The following is a 17361-nucleotide window of genomic DNA, read 5'->3' as shown; positions in this document are numbered from 1 at the left end:
ATTCATTTGGGAATAACATCAATTGGGTGTCATACAGATGTGGGGGGTGGGAGGAGGAGATGGGTGTATACCTACATAATGAGTGCCATGCGCGCTGTCTGGGGAATGGACACTCTTGAAGCTCTGGCTTGGGGGGGATGGGGGGGGCATGGGCAATATACATAACTTGAACTTTTGTACCCCCATAATAAGCTGAAATAAAAAAAATAAATAAATAAAATATATGGAGAAAATAAAAGTTTTATAAATAAATAGTTTAAAAGAAAATAAATAAAACTTAGGTAGTTGGAGAAAAAAGCTTCCACTAGAAAAATTTCTCCTTGTAATTTTTTCTAGTAAACTGTTTGGTCATATACATATTAGTATAATGATTATTTTAAATATGTTTTTCAAAGAAGAAATGTTACATGATATGATTTGGTACTGATGTTTCTCTCAATTGGTGGGAATTAAGTCATCATTTCCTAGAAACTTGGCTTTCATTCTATTCCTAGCCCAAACCCTAATATCATATGGCCAATAAAACCATACTAGTTTAAAAATAAATAAATAAATAAATAAATGTCCACATTGTGATACACACCCTTGCTCAGACAGCACAGGACTGCCAGCGGGGGTTGACTGAGTACAAGGTGGGTTCAGTACTATGTTTTCATCATTTTCATGATTTAAAGGTAAAATCTCTTTTTGCTTTCTCTTTCAGTGACTACAGAAAAAATCCAGGAACATATCGCCAACCAGGTATTGCCTCATTTCTCGTAAACTGTAATACAGAATTTTGTTTTAAATGTTAACAAGTAAGCATTTATAAATGCAAAAGGAAAAGGTAATGCTAGTTGTTGATTATGAGCAATATATATGGCATTGTTTCTGAGAACAAATAAATTCATCATCTGTGGATGATCATGCACTTTCTTTGTCTCTTCCCAACCCCATTCCTTCCTACCCAAATGGGACCCACTAGACAAATGGGACTCTGCCAGTTCTAACTTCCAAGTATCCCTCTGACCATATCCTGACCCCTGCCTTGATACTATCACAGCAGGAAATAGAGACTTGTATCTACTTTTCCCTTAACTAAGGTGACTGTCCTCTGTGATTTTCTCAAGTTTTAATTAGCTCAGCTGGAAGTCACTCCCTCCTAAACAGCTAAGAACTGACCCCCTAGCAGAGGAAACATACCACAAGTTGACTTCCCATTCTGGTCTTTCATTTCCACTCATAGTTAGCCAGCATCTTCTTGTCTGCTTCACTATTTTCTTATCCAATCTCACTAATTTATTTTTTTGTATGTTCAGGTAGGTGGAATCCTTTTATACAACTGTTGAGGGCTTGAGACATGCAGCCGCACATACAAGCCAACGGAGGCCTTCACTAGAAGCATATCTTGCCTCACCCTCCCTACTCTTTCCATAGGCCAGTTAAGCTGTAGTTTCTACAAATGCTGCCTTTGCCACTAGACTCAGAGAGCGCAAACATTGGCCTGTGTGGCAACAATTGCTCAGGTTTCACTCACAGATATAAATCTCCATATATTTCTTTTTTTTTTCTTCCTCTAGCATAAATTATAACTCACCCTTGCCGAGGAGAAGAATGATAAATCTACATTTATACCAGTCAAGGGTGCATTTTTCAAAGTCTTCTAAGCGCACTCCAAAGTAAATTCCAATTCTAGCTCCTATTGTCCATCCACCCAAATAAAGTTCTAGCTTTACCTAATTTGTGCCCTGTAATTCATCAAACTTTAAAAATAGTTCATTCATTTGGCCAATATTCTATACTGCAAATTCAGTAAGCAAAATTTACTGTTTATCAGGTGCCATTTTGCTTTTGAATACAATTGTAAATCTTGAGTTGTAGTAGCAGGCATCTTAACACTTGAAAATACCATCATTGTATAATAGCAAAAATCAGTTGGCCATTTCAGCTAGTTTGTTTGCCTTTTTGAACTTAGTTTCTTTATCATTGTATTTTCAATTATGTACTCAAGAGGTTTGGTAAGGCTGAGCAAACAGTTAACCAGTAAAGTTTATTGCTGTTTTTATTTATTTAACTCACATAGAAAATACTTTTCCTAATAAAGAGAATTGTTTTCTTTATTAACTTAACAAGTTAAAGCTGTTGGTCAAAAAATATGCTTAAGTCACTTCTTATGGGTAGATTTTCATTTCCTGTTTTTCCTTCTTTTTACATTTGGCAAAACTAATAGAATATGTAGACAAAAAAATAGAACACCAAATATTTACTCATAATCTTAAATATTGATTTGATGCCAGATAAAACCATAATGGTTTCCAGTCCCAAGAGGAGAGTGAAATTCTTCAGGTTTTAACTTAAGAGGGAACAGTCTTAATATTTTAATTATATATAGTCTTTCTCAGAACAGAGGGTTGTACTGTTCAATCATTGTCTATCAGCTTATATTTCTAATCCTATGATGAAATTTCTATTTATTCTTCTCCCAAGTAGGGAAGTATTCCCCACCCTAAAAATGCACTGAGAAAACAATTTAAAATAGCATCTTACACCTCTGATTTATCTAAATTCTGGCAAAGTGTCAAGAAATGAAATCACCTTCTTTTTTCAAATTACTCGGCCACCAGAAGAATTTGGCTCTTGAAAAACATTTTGAAAACCCACTTTGGATAATCAATACAGAGTTTTTGACCAGAAAGGAATGTAAACTGGACCCGTGTTAAACGTTAATCTTGCCCCTGAATCCTTCCCACTAGCCACTATACATGGTGTAATTAAATGGAAATTGAAAATCGAGTCCCTTTTTTTCTCCATTAGGCAGGCTATGGGATGTGCACCTATGTGAGAGGTCAGGGCTGGAGTGGAAGAGAAGCTGAAGCTTGCTGCCTAAGATGCAGCCTGCGTATCTAGCCCACAGCCATCTTACCACACCTGAGCTCTGAGAACAAACAACGATTGGAGTCCTCCGTAGGGAACGCCGGATTCTTTCCTGTGCAATTCACTGGGGAAATTAGTATGCTTTTTAAAAGTAACTTGTTAATGCAGCTTGTTTACAAGAAGAGGACAAAAATGAGCCATGCACTGCTTGGCAGCGTATATCCCGGAATGAGATGAATGCGTGACCCATTTTTTCAGCTGTCTCTCTGGCAGTTCAATGCTGCAATACTTTCCTATCTGAAAAATGTTACTTGGAGAGATGAAATCTCCTATAGGTTTTCTGAATGATTTTTACTATGGTAGATTAAAGATCATACCTCAAAATATTACCAAAAATACCTTTCAAAACCATTTAAAATGTGGTCAACATGAGAATGGGAAAACTGAATGTAAAAGCCTTTTCATTTAACTTTGAGAAACTGCCTGATTATATAGCAGATTACTGAAACCTGTAGTAAATCAATACCTTCTGTTTATGCCTTTTTTCTATAGTAGGTAATTAAAACCCATAGTGAGCTAATACCTTGTGTTTGTGTAGCTCAGTAACAAAGAGGATCACTGAATATGAGGCTCTGTTCCTCATGGAGAAGGTGTCCCTGTTGTGGAGAGCAGTCCAGACAGGTGCTGGCTACCAGAAATGCTCACCTGTGCTGATCACCCAGTTTGAAAGGCACCCAGCATGCCGTTATAACTACATATTGGTTTCCCAGGACTGCCATAACGAAGCACCACAAACTGGGTGGCTGAAAGCAACAGAAATGCATTGTCTGGCAGTTCTGGAGACTGGACATCCAAAATCAAGGTGTCAGCAGAGCCATGCTCTCTCTGAAACCTGTAGGGGAGGACCCTTCCTTTCCTCTTCCCAGATTCTGGTAGCTGCCAGCAATTTTTGACATTCCTTGGCTTACAGCTGCATCACTCCAATGTCTGCCTCTGCCGTCGCGTGGCTGTCCTCTCTGTGTGTTCCTCCTCTTCTTGTAAGGACACTGACCTTATTAGCTTAGGGTCTACCCCCAATGATCTCCTCTTAACTGGATTGCATTTTCAAAGACCCTATTATCAAATAAGGTCACCTTCTTAGGTACTAAGAGTTAAGACTTCAACATATCTGTTTGGGGGATGCAATTCAAGCCATAACAAGCTGGAAAGCTCAGAGTCACCTTGGACTCCATCTCTCTCTCTGAGCACCAAGCACTTCTGATGCAATCATCTCCTGCAGACCTCTCCAAGCCGGCTCCTCACCTCCTCCCACGGCCCCTGCTGCACACCAGGCTCTCATCTCACTTACTTGGTGACTTCACAAGGCTCTCCTGTGAGTCTCACCACCTGTATGTTCATCTTCCATTCTGTTCCAGTTTGACTTTTAAAATACCAATCATCTAGCCTCCTTCCTCTGCTGAAAAACAAAAACCAAGTAGAAAACCCTTCCCTGTCACTGGCAGTGATTATTAACCCTGCCTGTACGTTATAATCACCCTTGAAACTTGTTAGCAAAGACGCTGAGACCCCCACCTCCAACTCCAGCCCCAAGAAATTCTGGATCAGTAGTTCTAGAAATGGATCCAGGTGTAGCACAACCCATGGACCAGACCAGAAGGGGTCATGTGCTTTAAAGGGCTCCAAACATCACAAACACAGACATGAAAAGACTTTTTTTTTCTTCTCAGCCTCATGTTTTAAAGTTTGATAACCAGTTGAGCGTACACAAAACATGGGAGAGGGACATGAAGGCTGAATTGTGTCATCCTGGCAAGTGGGGTGGGCCAATAAAAGAGTGAAATTCTCTCTTACTGAGAGAGGTCAGGCTGCCTGGGTCCTGTGAAACCGGAGAAAGAGAGGCTGCCTTAGTTTCTAGGTACCCGCCCTATAGTCCCTGAAGTGGGAGGATGCATATGCGGACTGTGTTCCCCAGGTAACTGTACTTCCATCCTCTCCTCTGCTCGGGGGCGTGGGTGGAGTGGGTAGGTATAATTTTGGGTGGTGCTTTGAACCTCCTGGTAATCTGGAATCAGAAAAGGGAGGTGTGAGGTAAGAGAACCTGTTCTTTCCAGTAACCTGAAGACCTTGACTGAGGCCTTCCCCATCCTTGATAAGGGCTAATGCAGCCACTGCCCAGGAGTTCCCACCCTGAGTCCAGTTTCCATCCTGCCCTCCCCCTGAACGTCCATGTGACCACTGATGCCTCTAGTGGCAGGGTGGCCTTCAAGGAAAGAAGGACTCCTTTAGCTTTAGTCCCAGAGCAGTCCCTTGGTTGGGAACAAGGACCAGGTCTTGGGTGTAGCTTCCTTTAAACCTTTGGAATATTCGGGCATATGGTATATGGGCTTCCATTCATACGCTTGCTCTACACCCCACACCTGTTGGGGACAACCCTGCCCAGACATTTGCAATTTTAAAAACTTCAACATATGATTCTAATGAAAAGCCATATGATATTAATAAATTTCTAACCTTTGAGTGTGAAATACAAGGCCCTGGGATCTCGAACTCCTTTGGAAAGGACACTTCCCACCTTCCTAGATTTATTTCACAGTCTACTCCTTTACATAAAACTATTGTTTCATGTGCACATGAGTAAAACTCAACGGAAATCAACTAGGGGGGGAGGGGAGGGAGATGGAGGGGATGGGAGAAAACCTACCTAAAGGGTACAATGAGCACTATCTGGGTGATGGGCACAATCATAACCCTGACTCAAGCATTATAAAAGCAACTCATATAACCAAAAACATTTGTACCCTCATAATATTTTGAACTGAAAAAAAACTATGGTGTCCTTTATAAAACTATTTCACCACCATACTAACCCCCTTCTCTGCATGTACATCATTTACTCATATAACACCTAACTCAAATATTACCTCTTCCATGAAGCTTTCCTTCATCACACAGCTAAGAATAATCTCTCTCTTCTGTGATCCCATTTTATTTTATCTGCCCTTTTGCTGTAGACCTTTACATTTTCCACTCTATATTCTAATTATTTGTATCCCAATATGATTTTTGTGACTAGATATATCATCCTAAAGGTAAAAGATCATGTTTGATTCATTTCCGTGTCCACTGTTGGGCTTTGCATATCATAAGGACCCAACCAATTGCTGGCTGAATATAAATTCTTCAGCTCACTAAATTATTATCCCAGTAGCCAGTGAGGCTGCTAAATTTGGGCAGCCTATTCTCTGTACACTGGAACACTCAAACCTGTTGTGTCATTGATTCTTAGAAGGCTGGAACCAGATGTTGTCCTTTGCCCTACCAGGTAAGGAATCTAAACAAAAAACAGAAGGAAAAGCCAAGATTGCACATGGTCTTAATGAATAATGATCACAGTCAGAGGAATTACAGACTCAAAGGGCAGGGAGATCCAGGGCTTTGTTTTCCCTTTGCGTCTACCTTCCATACAGTTTGCTTGGGTCAAGACGTGGGCACCTGATTTTTTTTCTCGAATGTCAGTATGGCAGTGCCATTCAGTGATGCCTTTTCGGTGTAGCGTGATCTTTAGAACTTCTAAATTTAAAGTGGGATTGCACTACCTTGCACTATTCTTACCAAAATGGCCATGCACTCAAGGAGACAATTTTGACTTAAAGATAGTTTTTCTTTGCAAGTTCAGCACTAATGGAGCTAGGAAAGATCCCATCTCCCCCTAATTCTCTCTTAAGATTACCTTCAGAATTGGAAGTTGTGCTTTTAGAAAGCTATCCACTTTATGAGTCTTTTTTAAAAATGCTTGAAAGCAAGACTGAAAGGCTCAAAAAGTGGTGGCACTAATGGTGGTGGTTAGCAAAGAAGAATTTATAAAAGATGGTCTTTATTAAAGGTCAGATGGCTTCATACCTAGAAAATACTTAATTGTGAGTGTCAAAGGGATGGGCCTCATCTCTTTCATTGGAAGCCAAGAAAGTTAAAATACTGTGTAAGGCTTATCTGTGGAAAGGTACAGAGATTGACACAACAAAAGGGAGGGTGAGAAAATGGCCCTCAGGTGTTTTAAAAGCATGACCACCAAGAAGAAAATAATGGTTGGAATAAACACCATGAGAGCTATTTACAGTCAAATGTGCACATAGTTCTCCCTCAAGCATTCAGAATGCTTCTGAATAATTGCGACCAATAATTGTGCTAGTCACTAGGTGCTCTGTGTCTCATTTGCTTGTCACAACAATCCTATGAGGATCAGGATTGTAGTGTCCATTTCATACAGATGGAAACTCAGGCTTGAAATCAGATTTAGTAATTTTCCAGGTCTTGCCATGTTTAGCACTAAATTAATAATGAGAATAATAGTTAGCATTATTATTAAATGCTCAATGAGCTCTGTGTGATAATAATACGTAGCATTATTATTAAATGCTCTGTGAGCTCTGTGTGTAGGCACTATGCTAGATTTTACATAAAATTATCTCATTTAAACCTCATAACAGTGACCCTGTGAAGTAGGTTCAGATCAAAGGAGTCAAGCTTAGTGAGGTTAAGTAGCTTGTCCAAGCTCACGCATGTGGTAAGTGGCCACACCAGAACTGAATCAGGCAATCCAACTCTACAGAATGAGCAATAGCTGCTGCTCTGTGCTGCTTTAAATAAAACTCCTTTATTTAAAGGCACACAGCTGGGAAGTGTCGGAGCTCAAGTCGGAATCCAGGTGTATCTCATTCTCTAACTCCTGGCCTCAAGTGATCCTCCAGCTTCAGCCTCCCAAAGTGCTAGGATTACAGGTGCACCCAGCCAAGGTGTATCTCATTCTGAGGTCCTTTCTCTTCACCATTATGCCATACTCCTTTCTCCTCTGAAAGTTGTTCTGCTAATTAAACTATCCCACTTATGACCACCCTAATCAGCACCCCAATTTTGACACCAATACTGAAGCAGTTTGTTATGAGACCCTGGAATACAGATATTTGTAATGTGGGATGTGTTTTTTCAAAGTGTTTTAATAATCAAGATAAGCATATACTTACTCTGGGGTCCCTGTTGAGCAGTAAATTACTTTTTTAATTAAATAAGTGAAACATCAAATGAATCTGGTCTAAGAGAAAACAATTTGTCACCCAAAAAGAGATTAAAAACTGGCTTGGAAAAAGTATACATTGGGATAATCTGTTGCCCACTGGCAATTTTCCTCAGCAGAGCCCAGACAAAAATATCATGGAGTCAATATCCAATGAGAATTGAAATAGAAACCTTTATTCTCACTCACCATAATATGTTCTCTTATGCTTTTATTTTCCAGGCAACTACCTTACTTCTAAAAACTCTCTTATAAGTTCTTCATTGTTGGTGATAACAGTGTCATTGTCTATGTACTCATGTGAGAAAATATGGAATTCTGAAACTCTGTACTCCAAATGTAGCATTTGCTAAAAAGAACAAAAATAGCGAATTTACCATCTAATGTAAGTGAATCACACTATCTAAGATGCTATTGCCCAGTAGGCCAACAAAATCCATTTCATGAATGATTTTCAATCTGTTTCTCTTCTTTTTCCTCCACTCTTTTGAGTTGTTATAGTCATATCCCTCTCTACTTGCTAGCATCTGTACTAGAAGATTAACTGAATTGAAATTTTTCAGCTTAGCATATTTTATTAGCAAAATGGTTAGCAACAGCACTTGGAATTTTTCTCTCAACACACAGTAACAAAAATCAGCAGCCAAGTTCTAATAGCAAAGAACACAATCAGTAGAGAACATTTGGTATTCAGTCACTCAAAGGACACGTTCATGTAGTCTTTCACTCACTTCCTGGGTTAAAGCTACGGTCAAAATGAGCCACAGAGCCAATTTGTCATTATGCTTGAATATATATTCTAAAATGCAGTATATTTTTAGTCTACCTTTGAACTGTCTTACCCATTTTATTTTTTCTTCTCATGATGAAGAATGGAATGAAGGACTCAAGCGAAAAGGTTATCTTCTAGAATTGTGTGAAAGAGGTACTTGAGTAGTCATCATTTTGGATAACAGTTGCTTGTTGACATGAAAAAAAAGTTGTATTTTAAGAAGTAGTGATTATAGAGTGAGACCCCTATCTCTACAAAAAGTAGAAAAAAAAAATAACCAGGTATGGTGGTGTGCACCTGTAGTCCTAGTTACTTGGGATGCTAAGGCAGGAGGATCACTTGAACTCAGGAAGTCTAGCCCAGGTGACAAAGTGAGACCCTGTCTCAAAAAAAAAAAAAAGAAAGAAAGAAAGAAAAGAAAAGAAAAAGGAAGAAAGAAAAGAAACAGAAATAGTGATAATGCCAGGCCAATTCTGCAAAATTCATTTTATTTATATGGTCTAGATCCCCTAAGGCAGATCCCCTCAGATATCCATCAATGGACTTCCCTGGTACCCTGATACTGTGTGTAGACTTTTGTGTGTATCTGCATTTTACTGAGGGTATATTCCTTGGTGCCCATCAGAACCTCAAGAGTGAAGGAAATCACCCCAGAGAGTTTTCTACCTCTCACTAGAGAGAGAAAATAATCCCAGATATTCCTTTTATTATGCACCAATCGAAACCAATTTTATTTAAGCTTTATTTTATAAAGTAGGACTTACCACAAAACAAATTTCTAGGAAGGAAAAGAAATACAGACAAATAGTGAAAATTCCGAGTACCAGTAAGGATCCAGTGAAAACTACCTTGTCTTTTTATTATCCTTAATGTGGAAAAAGTTATTATCCACAGAAGTGTTATGTTATATCCTGTGGTTGGCCATCAAACAAGGATGGAATAAACAAGATTCTTCACTGTTTCATCACTGGGATGTGCCTTGCTCAGAGTGTGTTAAAAGGGAATATTTTCATCATACTCTTACTGGATAATTCAATTAGGCCAATGTTCTATGGATGTGGAATAATGTAATTTACTATGTTGAATGATTAGCCAATCAGATTTCTCTCATTTTCTAAAGCAATGGGTTGATTAAAATGTGACCATAAACAAAATAGATTTTATTAGGCATAATCTACTTTGTAAACAAATGAAATTAATTCTTTGCCTGACCTAAAGCTTTGAAAATGAAAGACCAAAATTGAACACATGCTTCCAATTTTGGTTCTGTTACTAAGATGACACTTAATATAAAAGTTACAATTTAACTTCCCCTCAAGTATTCCATACTTGAGACTAAATGACTCTTAGAAATATGTTCATCAACAGATGGGAGCCACTTATGGCCTCATAAACTCCAAAGCAAGTGAAATTATCTCAGCAAAATAGAAAGAGATTACAATAAAGCCTCATCTGGTTATCTCAGAGATGATTAATGCATTGCATATTGGTTCAATGATGCAATGAATATTGACAGATAATCACCCTTCTTCATACAACAGAAATACTGAAGAAACAAATGCCAGTGATGTATGCTTTTCATCAATCAATAAGCAATTTCAACACATGCCCTGCGTATAGAGCTACGCAAAGTGCTATGCAGGATGTGGAAGAAAGTGCCATCTCAGTGGCTGATCTGGAGGCTTTCTATTTTGAAATAAAAGACTAAAAAACCTGAAACACTGCACAGAATGGCAGAGGGCATGTCATTACTTGCCTGCATATTAACTATGCAGTATAGATGATGCGGGAGTTTGAAGAAGTCAACAATCAATGAAAACTATGTTGGTGAGGGAAGGATCATGGAGGGTTTTGAAAACCAAAGTTATTCAGATTTGATTCAGCAGGAAATATAATGTGGTAGCCCTGAAAATGTTAGAGTTTGGAAATGACCTCAGAAAAATTAGTATGGAATTTTTCTCAAAACTGCATGGTGCATTTTCCTTTTTGCTCCATCTCCACTGGTACCAGCCACCGATTTCTCTCCAGGCTACTCTAATTTCCTCCTGCTTCCACTCTTATTAGCCCCAAGTCCATTTTCCATTGGGCCAGCTGAGTGAGCTTTATAAAATGTAAATCACTTCACGTTACCCCCTGTCTAAAACCTCCAGTGGCTTATGTTACAACTCTGATGAAATTCAGAGCCCTTACTGTGATCTGATATTCCTGTAGGATATGTTATTGCCCTCCTCCTTCATTTCGTCTTGTGTCACTGGGCTGTCCCCACTCATGGGACAACCACACTGGCCTGTCCTCTGTCCTTCCACTGGCCAGGCTCCTTCCCAGGCGAGGGCCCTTTGTATCCATTGCCTATGCTCGACATGCTCTGCTTCCAGATCTTGGGTTCCTGGTAACTGTTCAGATCTCAGCTGTAGTAGCTCCTGCACAGATAGACCTTCCCTGGATGTCTATTTAATGTGGTTTCGCCCACTCTCCCTCTGAAATGTGGTTTCTCACATCACTCTGTTTCAGTGTTTGCATCACACTTAGCACCATCTACATTTTTATTGCTCATTTGTTCACTTGTTTATTATCTATCTTCACCCACATGAACATAGGTACCATGAAAATAGGAGCCTTGTCAGAGTTGATCACCACTCTAGCTCGAACACCAGAAAATAAGCACACATATTGGTGCTCAATAAATACTTCTTGAATGAATGTGTTGCTTAAATTCTGCCAGATGTGACAATAGGCATGAAAACAAAAATGTCTAAGCAAAATATTGACAGTAGGAATGAACATTTCAGCAGGAAAATGAGTAGAGTTTGATGTCTGATTATGGCAAAGGAATGAACAATCTAAAACAAGGATTAGTTTGAGGTTCCCAGAGTTGCTGCAGAAAGGTGATATTCTTGGCAGAAATATAAAAGTTGTGGTTAAAAGCCACAGTTAATGGGTATACACTACCTGTCAGACAGTACATGTTTATTTTTCACAACTCCATTAGATAGGCATTACTCAATGTATGAATCACCATGGAGATGGCATCACAGAGCTAGGTCTCAGTGATAAAAAGCCAAGGAGACCAGGTTCTTGGTCCCTGGGAGTTTATCAGGGATTGAAAGTTACCTCCAACTTCCCTCCTTTCATCCCTGGTCCAGGCACACAGCTCGCAAGATCCCACACATTATTGTGTGTGGATTTACAGCTGCTGAAACACCAAGATTTAAAATAAATTTTCTTAAAAAGGCCAACAAGAATGAAAACATCATCACTCCATAACCACCAAGCCTGGACACATGTGTTTCTAATGATAGTGTAGAGACAGAAGAGGTGATAAAGATGCCATGAAGATAGGAACTTGGTTCCAAGGATGCCATAAAAGCTGAGCAGATGGTCACAACCTCTGTGTGGTTTATGCTACGTGAGGAGAGACCCAGAGTTCAGGCAGGGATAGTTTACATCATGGTTGTTGAGGAGCAAGAGCCCAGTATAATACCTTGGACACGCTAAGCATTCGAGATTGTTCAGTAGAGCATCAGTTCTCGGTACCCAACACATACAGTTCAAACTGGAGAAGAGAAGCAAGCAAAGGTTGGGTGATATCCACTGTCCACTCTAACTACAGCTGACCCAGGCACATTTGGGCACCTCAAGGGGGCTCAGCACAAATGATTGTATTCACTTGGATCTAATAGCAAGGAAATACTCTCATAGTTACAGGTGTGATGACACTGAGAGACAAACATGTAGTGAGAAACATACGGTTTTGGAGATAGACACATCTGGATTTTAATCCCAGCTCTAGCGATTGCCAGTTGTAAGACACTGAGCAAGTTTAATGGAGATATGACCATAACCACCTGGAGTCAGAGCTGGAATGAGGATTAAATTCAACTGGGTTTGTGCACCACCTGACACACATGAAGCACTCCATCGATACTTATCCAAATTCCACTTGTACCGCAACCATCCTCTCCCTATGCCTTCAGGAGCTCTCCTTTTACTAAGGGCCGGTGGAGCCCTGCAAGGGTCAAGACAGACAAATGGACTTTCCTTGCCAACTGATAGAAATACATCCCTCTTCACTCAGGACGGATGCTCTGCACTTGGGAATCTCAATGTATGGTCATGAGTCACAGATAGGGCAAGAAGGTCCTCCCACCGGTCTGTGAGCTGATCCAGAAGCTTATGTCCCTCCTTTGATTTTACAGATGAATGAAAACTCCAATCCATACACTTTCGTCTTGTTGTAGTATTGGCTACAGGCGAGTTACTAGTGGCCCCATGTGATGGGAGGCCCTGTGAAAATTCCCAGAATGGAACCTGGGAATTCCTTCTCCCTTCTGTGGACAATCCCTTTTACTTTGTGTGGGGAGTAGGTGGAGTTAGTAAGCTGTGATATTATTCCTGATCAAGCTGCATGCAGACAGGTTTGCTCCTTCCAAGGAGCAGATTACAGAATCAGAACTGTAGTGATGAAAGGGGGTGATGATACAGTGTCTGAAGGACTTTTAGAGAATTACACTTGCTTACTTTATGATATCTGTCTGTGTCTCTAGAAAAGATTAGGTAGAATCCTGTCCATCACTGTGTCAATGTAAAAGAGAATTGCGGTTGGATGTCACTGCCAGCCCGCTGTGTGTCATCGCTGCTCTTGCAGTAGCCAGGGCTGTTCCCAGGGCTCAAATGGCTTTGGACCAGTAGCTAATGGGTGGGGGAAGAAACAGGCCCCCAGGCATATGCTGCTTCCTGGGACTTGGGCTCTGCCTACAGGAAGTAAGAGAAAGGGCTGGCATGCCCCCAGCTCTCTCCCCTCCACCGCTGCACAGTTGCACTTACTGAGGCCGGGCTGCAGGTGGCAGGCACCCCTCTGTGATCCTCCCATGACCAGGAGCTCATTCCACACCAGCTCTGGGGAGTGAAGTATAAACACTGAAGATTCTCATCCTCAGGCCAAGAGAGCAGGATCAGTGCAGCTCACACCTGCCTCTGCAAAGAAAGAGAATGGAAGGCGAGACCGTGGCCGTGACCATACTCCATTTTGGAAACTCCCAAAAAGCTTCAAAATTTCAAATTAATGAGAGGATATTCTGAAAATAAAATTGGTAAAATTTATCTGAATGCATGAATACATAAGCCCTCGCAAATATTCATTTGGTCCTCATTTTGTTTCGTTTGCACTCTATTCGCTCCGACCCGGTCATATGACAACACACTCGACTTCCCTCTTGCCTTCTGTCCTGCTTTGCTGCTAGTGCATGTCCTGTGTTCTCCCTCTGCATTCTTTCTCAGCATGAAATCCTGAAAAGAAACCCCATGCAGCATGGCCTCAGGATCCCCGCAGTGTGAGCTGGTGCCGCAGCCAACCCTCTCCTGCTAACTCAGGGCCCAGGTGACCCATGGTAGCACCAAAGTGGGAGCTGCCTGCTTTTCGCTGAGTGTTGGGCCAGGCTTTGGGGAGCTGCCTTGAGTAAAGCTGAGTTGTCAGATATACAAGCGACATAAGTCAGAGGGACGTGTGTGTCACTCAAAGGTGCTGACACAGGCAAATCTGATCTGGGGCTAGCAGATGCCTAGCCCGGTGAGACAAATGGACTGCATTCCTGCCAGTGTCCCTACACTCTCATGCTTGGCGTTGCTACTCCCAGGGCTCAAGTGGCTTTGGGCCAGTAGGCAATGGGTGAGGGGAGAGAAACAGGCCCTGGGTATATGCAGCATCCTGGGATTAGGCTCTCACTCACGCTATAGCTCCCAGCTCCACCGTTATCTTGACTCAGCTGTTCTCTTGCACTTGGACTCCTATTGCACTTCCCTTTGTGCCTCCTCTCTCTCTCTCTCTCTCTCTCTCTCTCTCTTTACCAATAACTGCTGAGTCTCTTCATGTTTTCTAGTCTAGAGCCCACAGGGGAGACGGGCTAATTGATTTAGCTAGTTACTCTCCACCCACCTGTGCAGTGTCTCTTCCTCCAGGCCCCACTGGTTGCCAGCTGGTCTATGGATAAGCTGCCCTCGGGTCAGGTGCCCACACCTAATGGAATTGGCGTCCAACCCCAATCACTGCTTACATGCACAGGACCTGTTGCCATGATCTTTTCAATCTGACATTGGGAAGGCAGCGTTATAAATGGTATGGCCGGTATTGGGGGGGAAATCAGAGGAAAAAAGCACAGAGTTAGGATGCATTAACATTTTGCAGAAACCTGTCATATCTCAGACACTATGTATCAAGCACTGTATTAGGCACTCCATAAATGCATTTATCTAACTAATTCTTTAAAAGGTTTATCTTTTCCCAACATCAGCATGTGAGAATCAGAGGACTGGGATTTGAGCATGGCTCTTGGGAAAAGGGTCCAAAGAGGGCTCCCGTCCAAAGTTGGTTCCAGGTCTTAGCACTGCCCTCACTGAGCAAATCTATGTAGCAGTGTTGGCTGTGCCTTCTATATTCCTCCGTTTCTTAGTGTTCCCTTGCACTCTGGCCAAAATTCCAGCCAACTGCCCTCACGTACAACTCTACCTGAGTCAGTCCACCCTGCCTGCATGCAGGTCAGAACTGGCAGACCTCTCCCCAAGAAGCCTTCAACCTCAGCTGACAGGATTTGGTAGAATAACTCTCAGGCACATGTTCTACAGTGGCTCTGAGGGATCCTCACTAGAACTCAGCTCCTGCTCTAACATTCTCAAAAATTCACCTCTATTCTGTGCCTTCTCGTCCCTATCTTACTCCCCTAATCTCCTACCAATGTTTCCTGGGATCAACTTCAAAATAATGACTTGCATTTAATTCCTTGCCTCAGGGTCTGCTTTTAGGGAGCTACAAATGATGACACTGTCCTAAAATCACCCAGCTAATGGGTAGAGGACCTGGTTGATGTGACTCAAGAGTCAATGTTCTTCATACATTGCTGATCTACCCAGACACGTGCTCCTGGTCTCACAACAGTGTTCTTCTCTCCACTTCCAGTCTCCATCCCAGGGGAGCACCCCAGTTCTCTCCTCCAGGAATGACCCATGTCTCTGGCCCTCCCTGGCCTTCTGGTGTACATGAGTCAGACTCCAATTCCAGTGTCACCTCTTGGATTGATTCATCATTCTTGCCTCTGAAAATCTTTTATTTGCTAATGCATGCCCCTAACAGCCCTCCCCCAGCAAGACAATCTCTGCTTAGATATTGCAGCTCAGGGCAGCTGGTTCCTTCCTCCCACCACACTCCTAAAAATTAGAGCAAGAACTCTGCCTGGCAACTGCGCACTCTAGAACAAGATGTTGGAGTCAGGGCTGGCTCCTCTATTTCCCCTGCAGAACCCTCTCAGATACAGCATTATTCTTGGTATTCCTCTTAAATGCAAGGGGAGGAGAGGCTGACCAATATTAATTTTATGAAACTAAACACCTGGTGATACTAAAGAGCCATATCTAGAATCTATTAGATACCTACGATTCCAATGAAATACTGAAATCCTAATTGTCAAACACTCACTTATTCTACTAATTCTTTCATGCCAAATACAATTGGCTGGATTCTGCCATTCTCATTCCCATTTAACATAGACAGACACACCCTAGGAAATAAAATAGTGAGACCAAAGATAGTAAATGTATTTCATTTATCAAGTTGCAGCTCCTCATTAGAGTTTTGAGTTTCTTTAAAAAGCAAGTTAATCTGCTAAAAAAGGTTTACTGAGTTGCAATTAGAGAACTGGACTGTATTCCTGACTTCTCTGTTGGCTTCACAACGTGACCTTGGGCAAGTTATTACACAAGTTTGTCTTAATTTATTTATCTGTAAATTAGAAAACAAAAGAATAGCCTCATTTTTCCTACAAAACTTGGAAGGAAGATAGAATGATAAATCTATGAAAGCATACTGAACCCCCTTGGGGGAGAAGCCTTATCTGCTTATATCTATGTTAAGGTTATGTCTGTCTGCAGTTTCTGATGCTCTTGTCAAACCAGAGAACAGCACTGTTCTCCGTAGAAACTCCCCCCTGATGTTCACATTGTGTTGCATCCTCAGTCCTCATATTTTAAGCCTATTTGCTGCAAGGGGAAAAAATAGACAGGAATTAAATTTAAAATTGAAAGAACTGGCAAATAAAATGATAATTTCAATCCTTGCATCTGAGGTGACCGTAGAAATTAGCTTGTTGGATCGAATAGCCTCCCTACAGAAACCACTGTTTCGTGTTTAAGCAGTTTTGAAGATTGTAGCTTGGAGAAGACTAAAATCCACTAGTTTCTCTCTTTACCCTTTTTCCCCCAACTGTTGATTATTCTTTCCTATTACCCATAATTGTGCTTTCTTTTCTTCTGCTTTCTTTCTTTGCCTTTTTCTCCACTTCAGTTGATCTCTTTTCTCCTGCTCATCATTGTCATTGTTGGGCATTTATCTTGTACTCTCAACTTTGCTGAGTGTTGTCAGTGAGAAGGGAGCAGGAGGTGTATAAAGAAGAGGAAAAAACTAATATTTACCTAGAAAATGCTTGCCACATAGAAGTTGCTTAATAAATAAATATTCATTAACTAAATCAATAAAAATACCTAATATTTATAGAGAACATGACTGTGTTAAGCAATCTCTACATGCATTTCCTGTAATCCAACTACCCTACAGGGTAGATACTATTGTTCTCTCCATTTTACACACAAGGAAACTGAAGCTTAGAAAAACAAAATAGGT

At 41.0% G+C, this 17361-nt stretch overlaps 1 protein-coding gene across 2 annotated transcripts in view; it reads left to right on the top strand.

Annotated features, from left to right (window-relative positions):
* Nucleotides 1-17361, top strand: part of CHST9 (carbohydrate sulfotransferase 9) — a 237415-nt gene that overhangs the window by 211536 nt on the left and 8518 nt on the right. For both annotated transcript variants that reach the window (XM_045527202.1, XM_045527201.1), the window contains one exon: nucleotides 704-741. In XM_045527202.1, the coding sequence (XP_045383158.1) occupies nucleotides 704-741 (38 nt within the window). The remainder of the gene's footprint in view (nucleotides 1-703; nucleotides 742-17361) is intronic.

This window comes from Lemur catta, chromosome 16 (assembly GCF_020740605.2).
Source record: "Lemur catta isolate mLemCat1 chromosome 16, mLemCat1.pri, whole genome shotgun sequence".
NCBI lineage: Eukaryota > Metazoa > Chordata > Mammalia > Primates > Lemuridae > Lemur > Lemur catta.
Note: the sequence above shows the minus strand (reverse complement) of the source record. Positions and strands in the feature narration are given on the sequence as shown.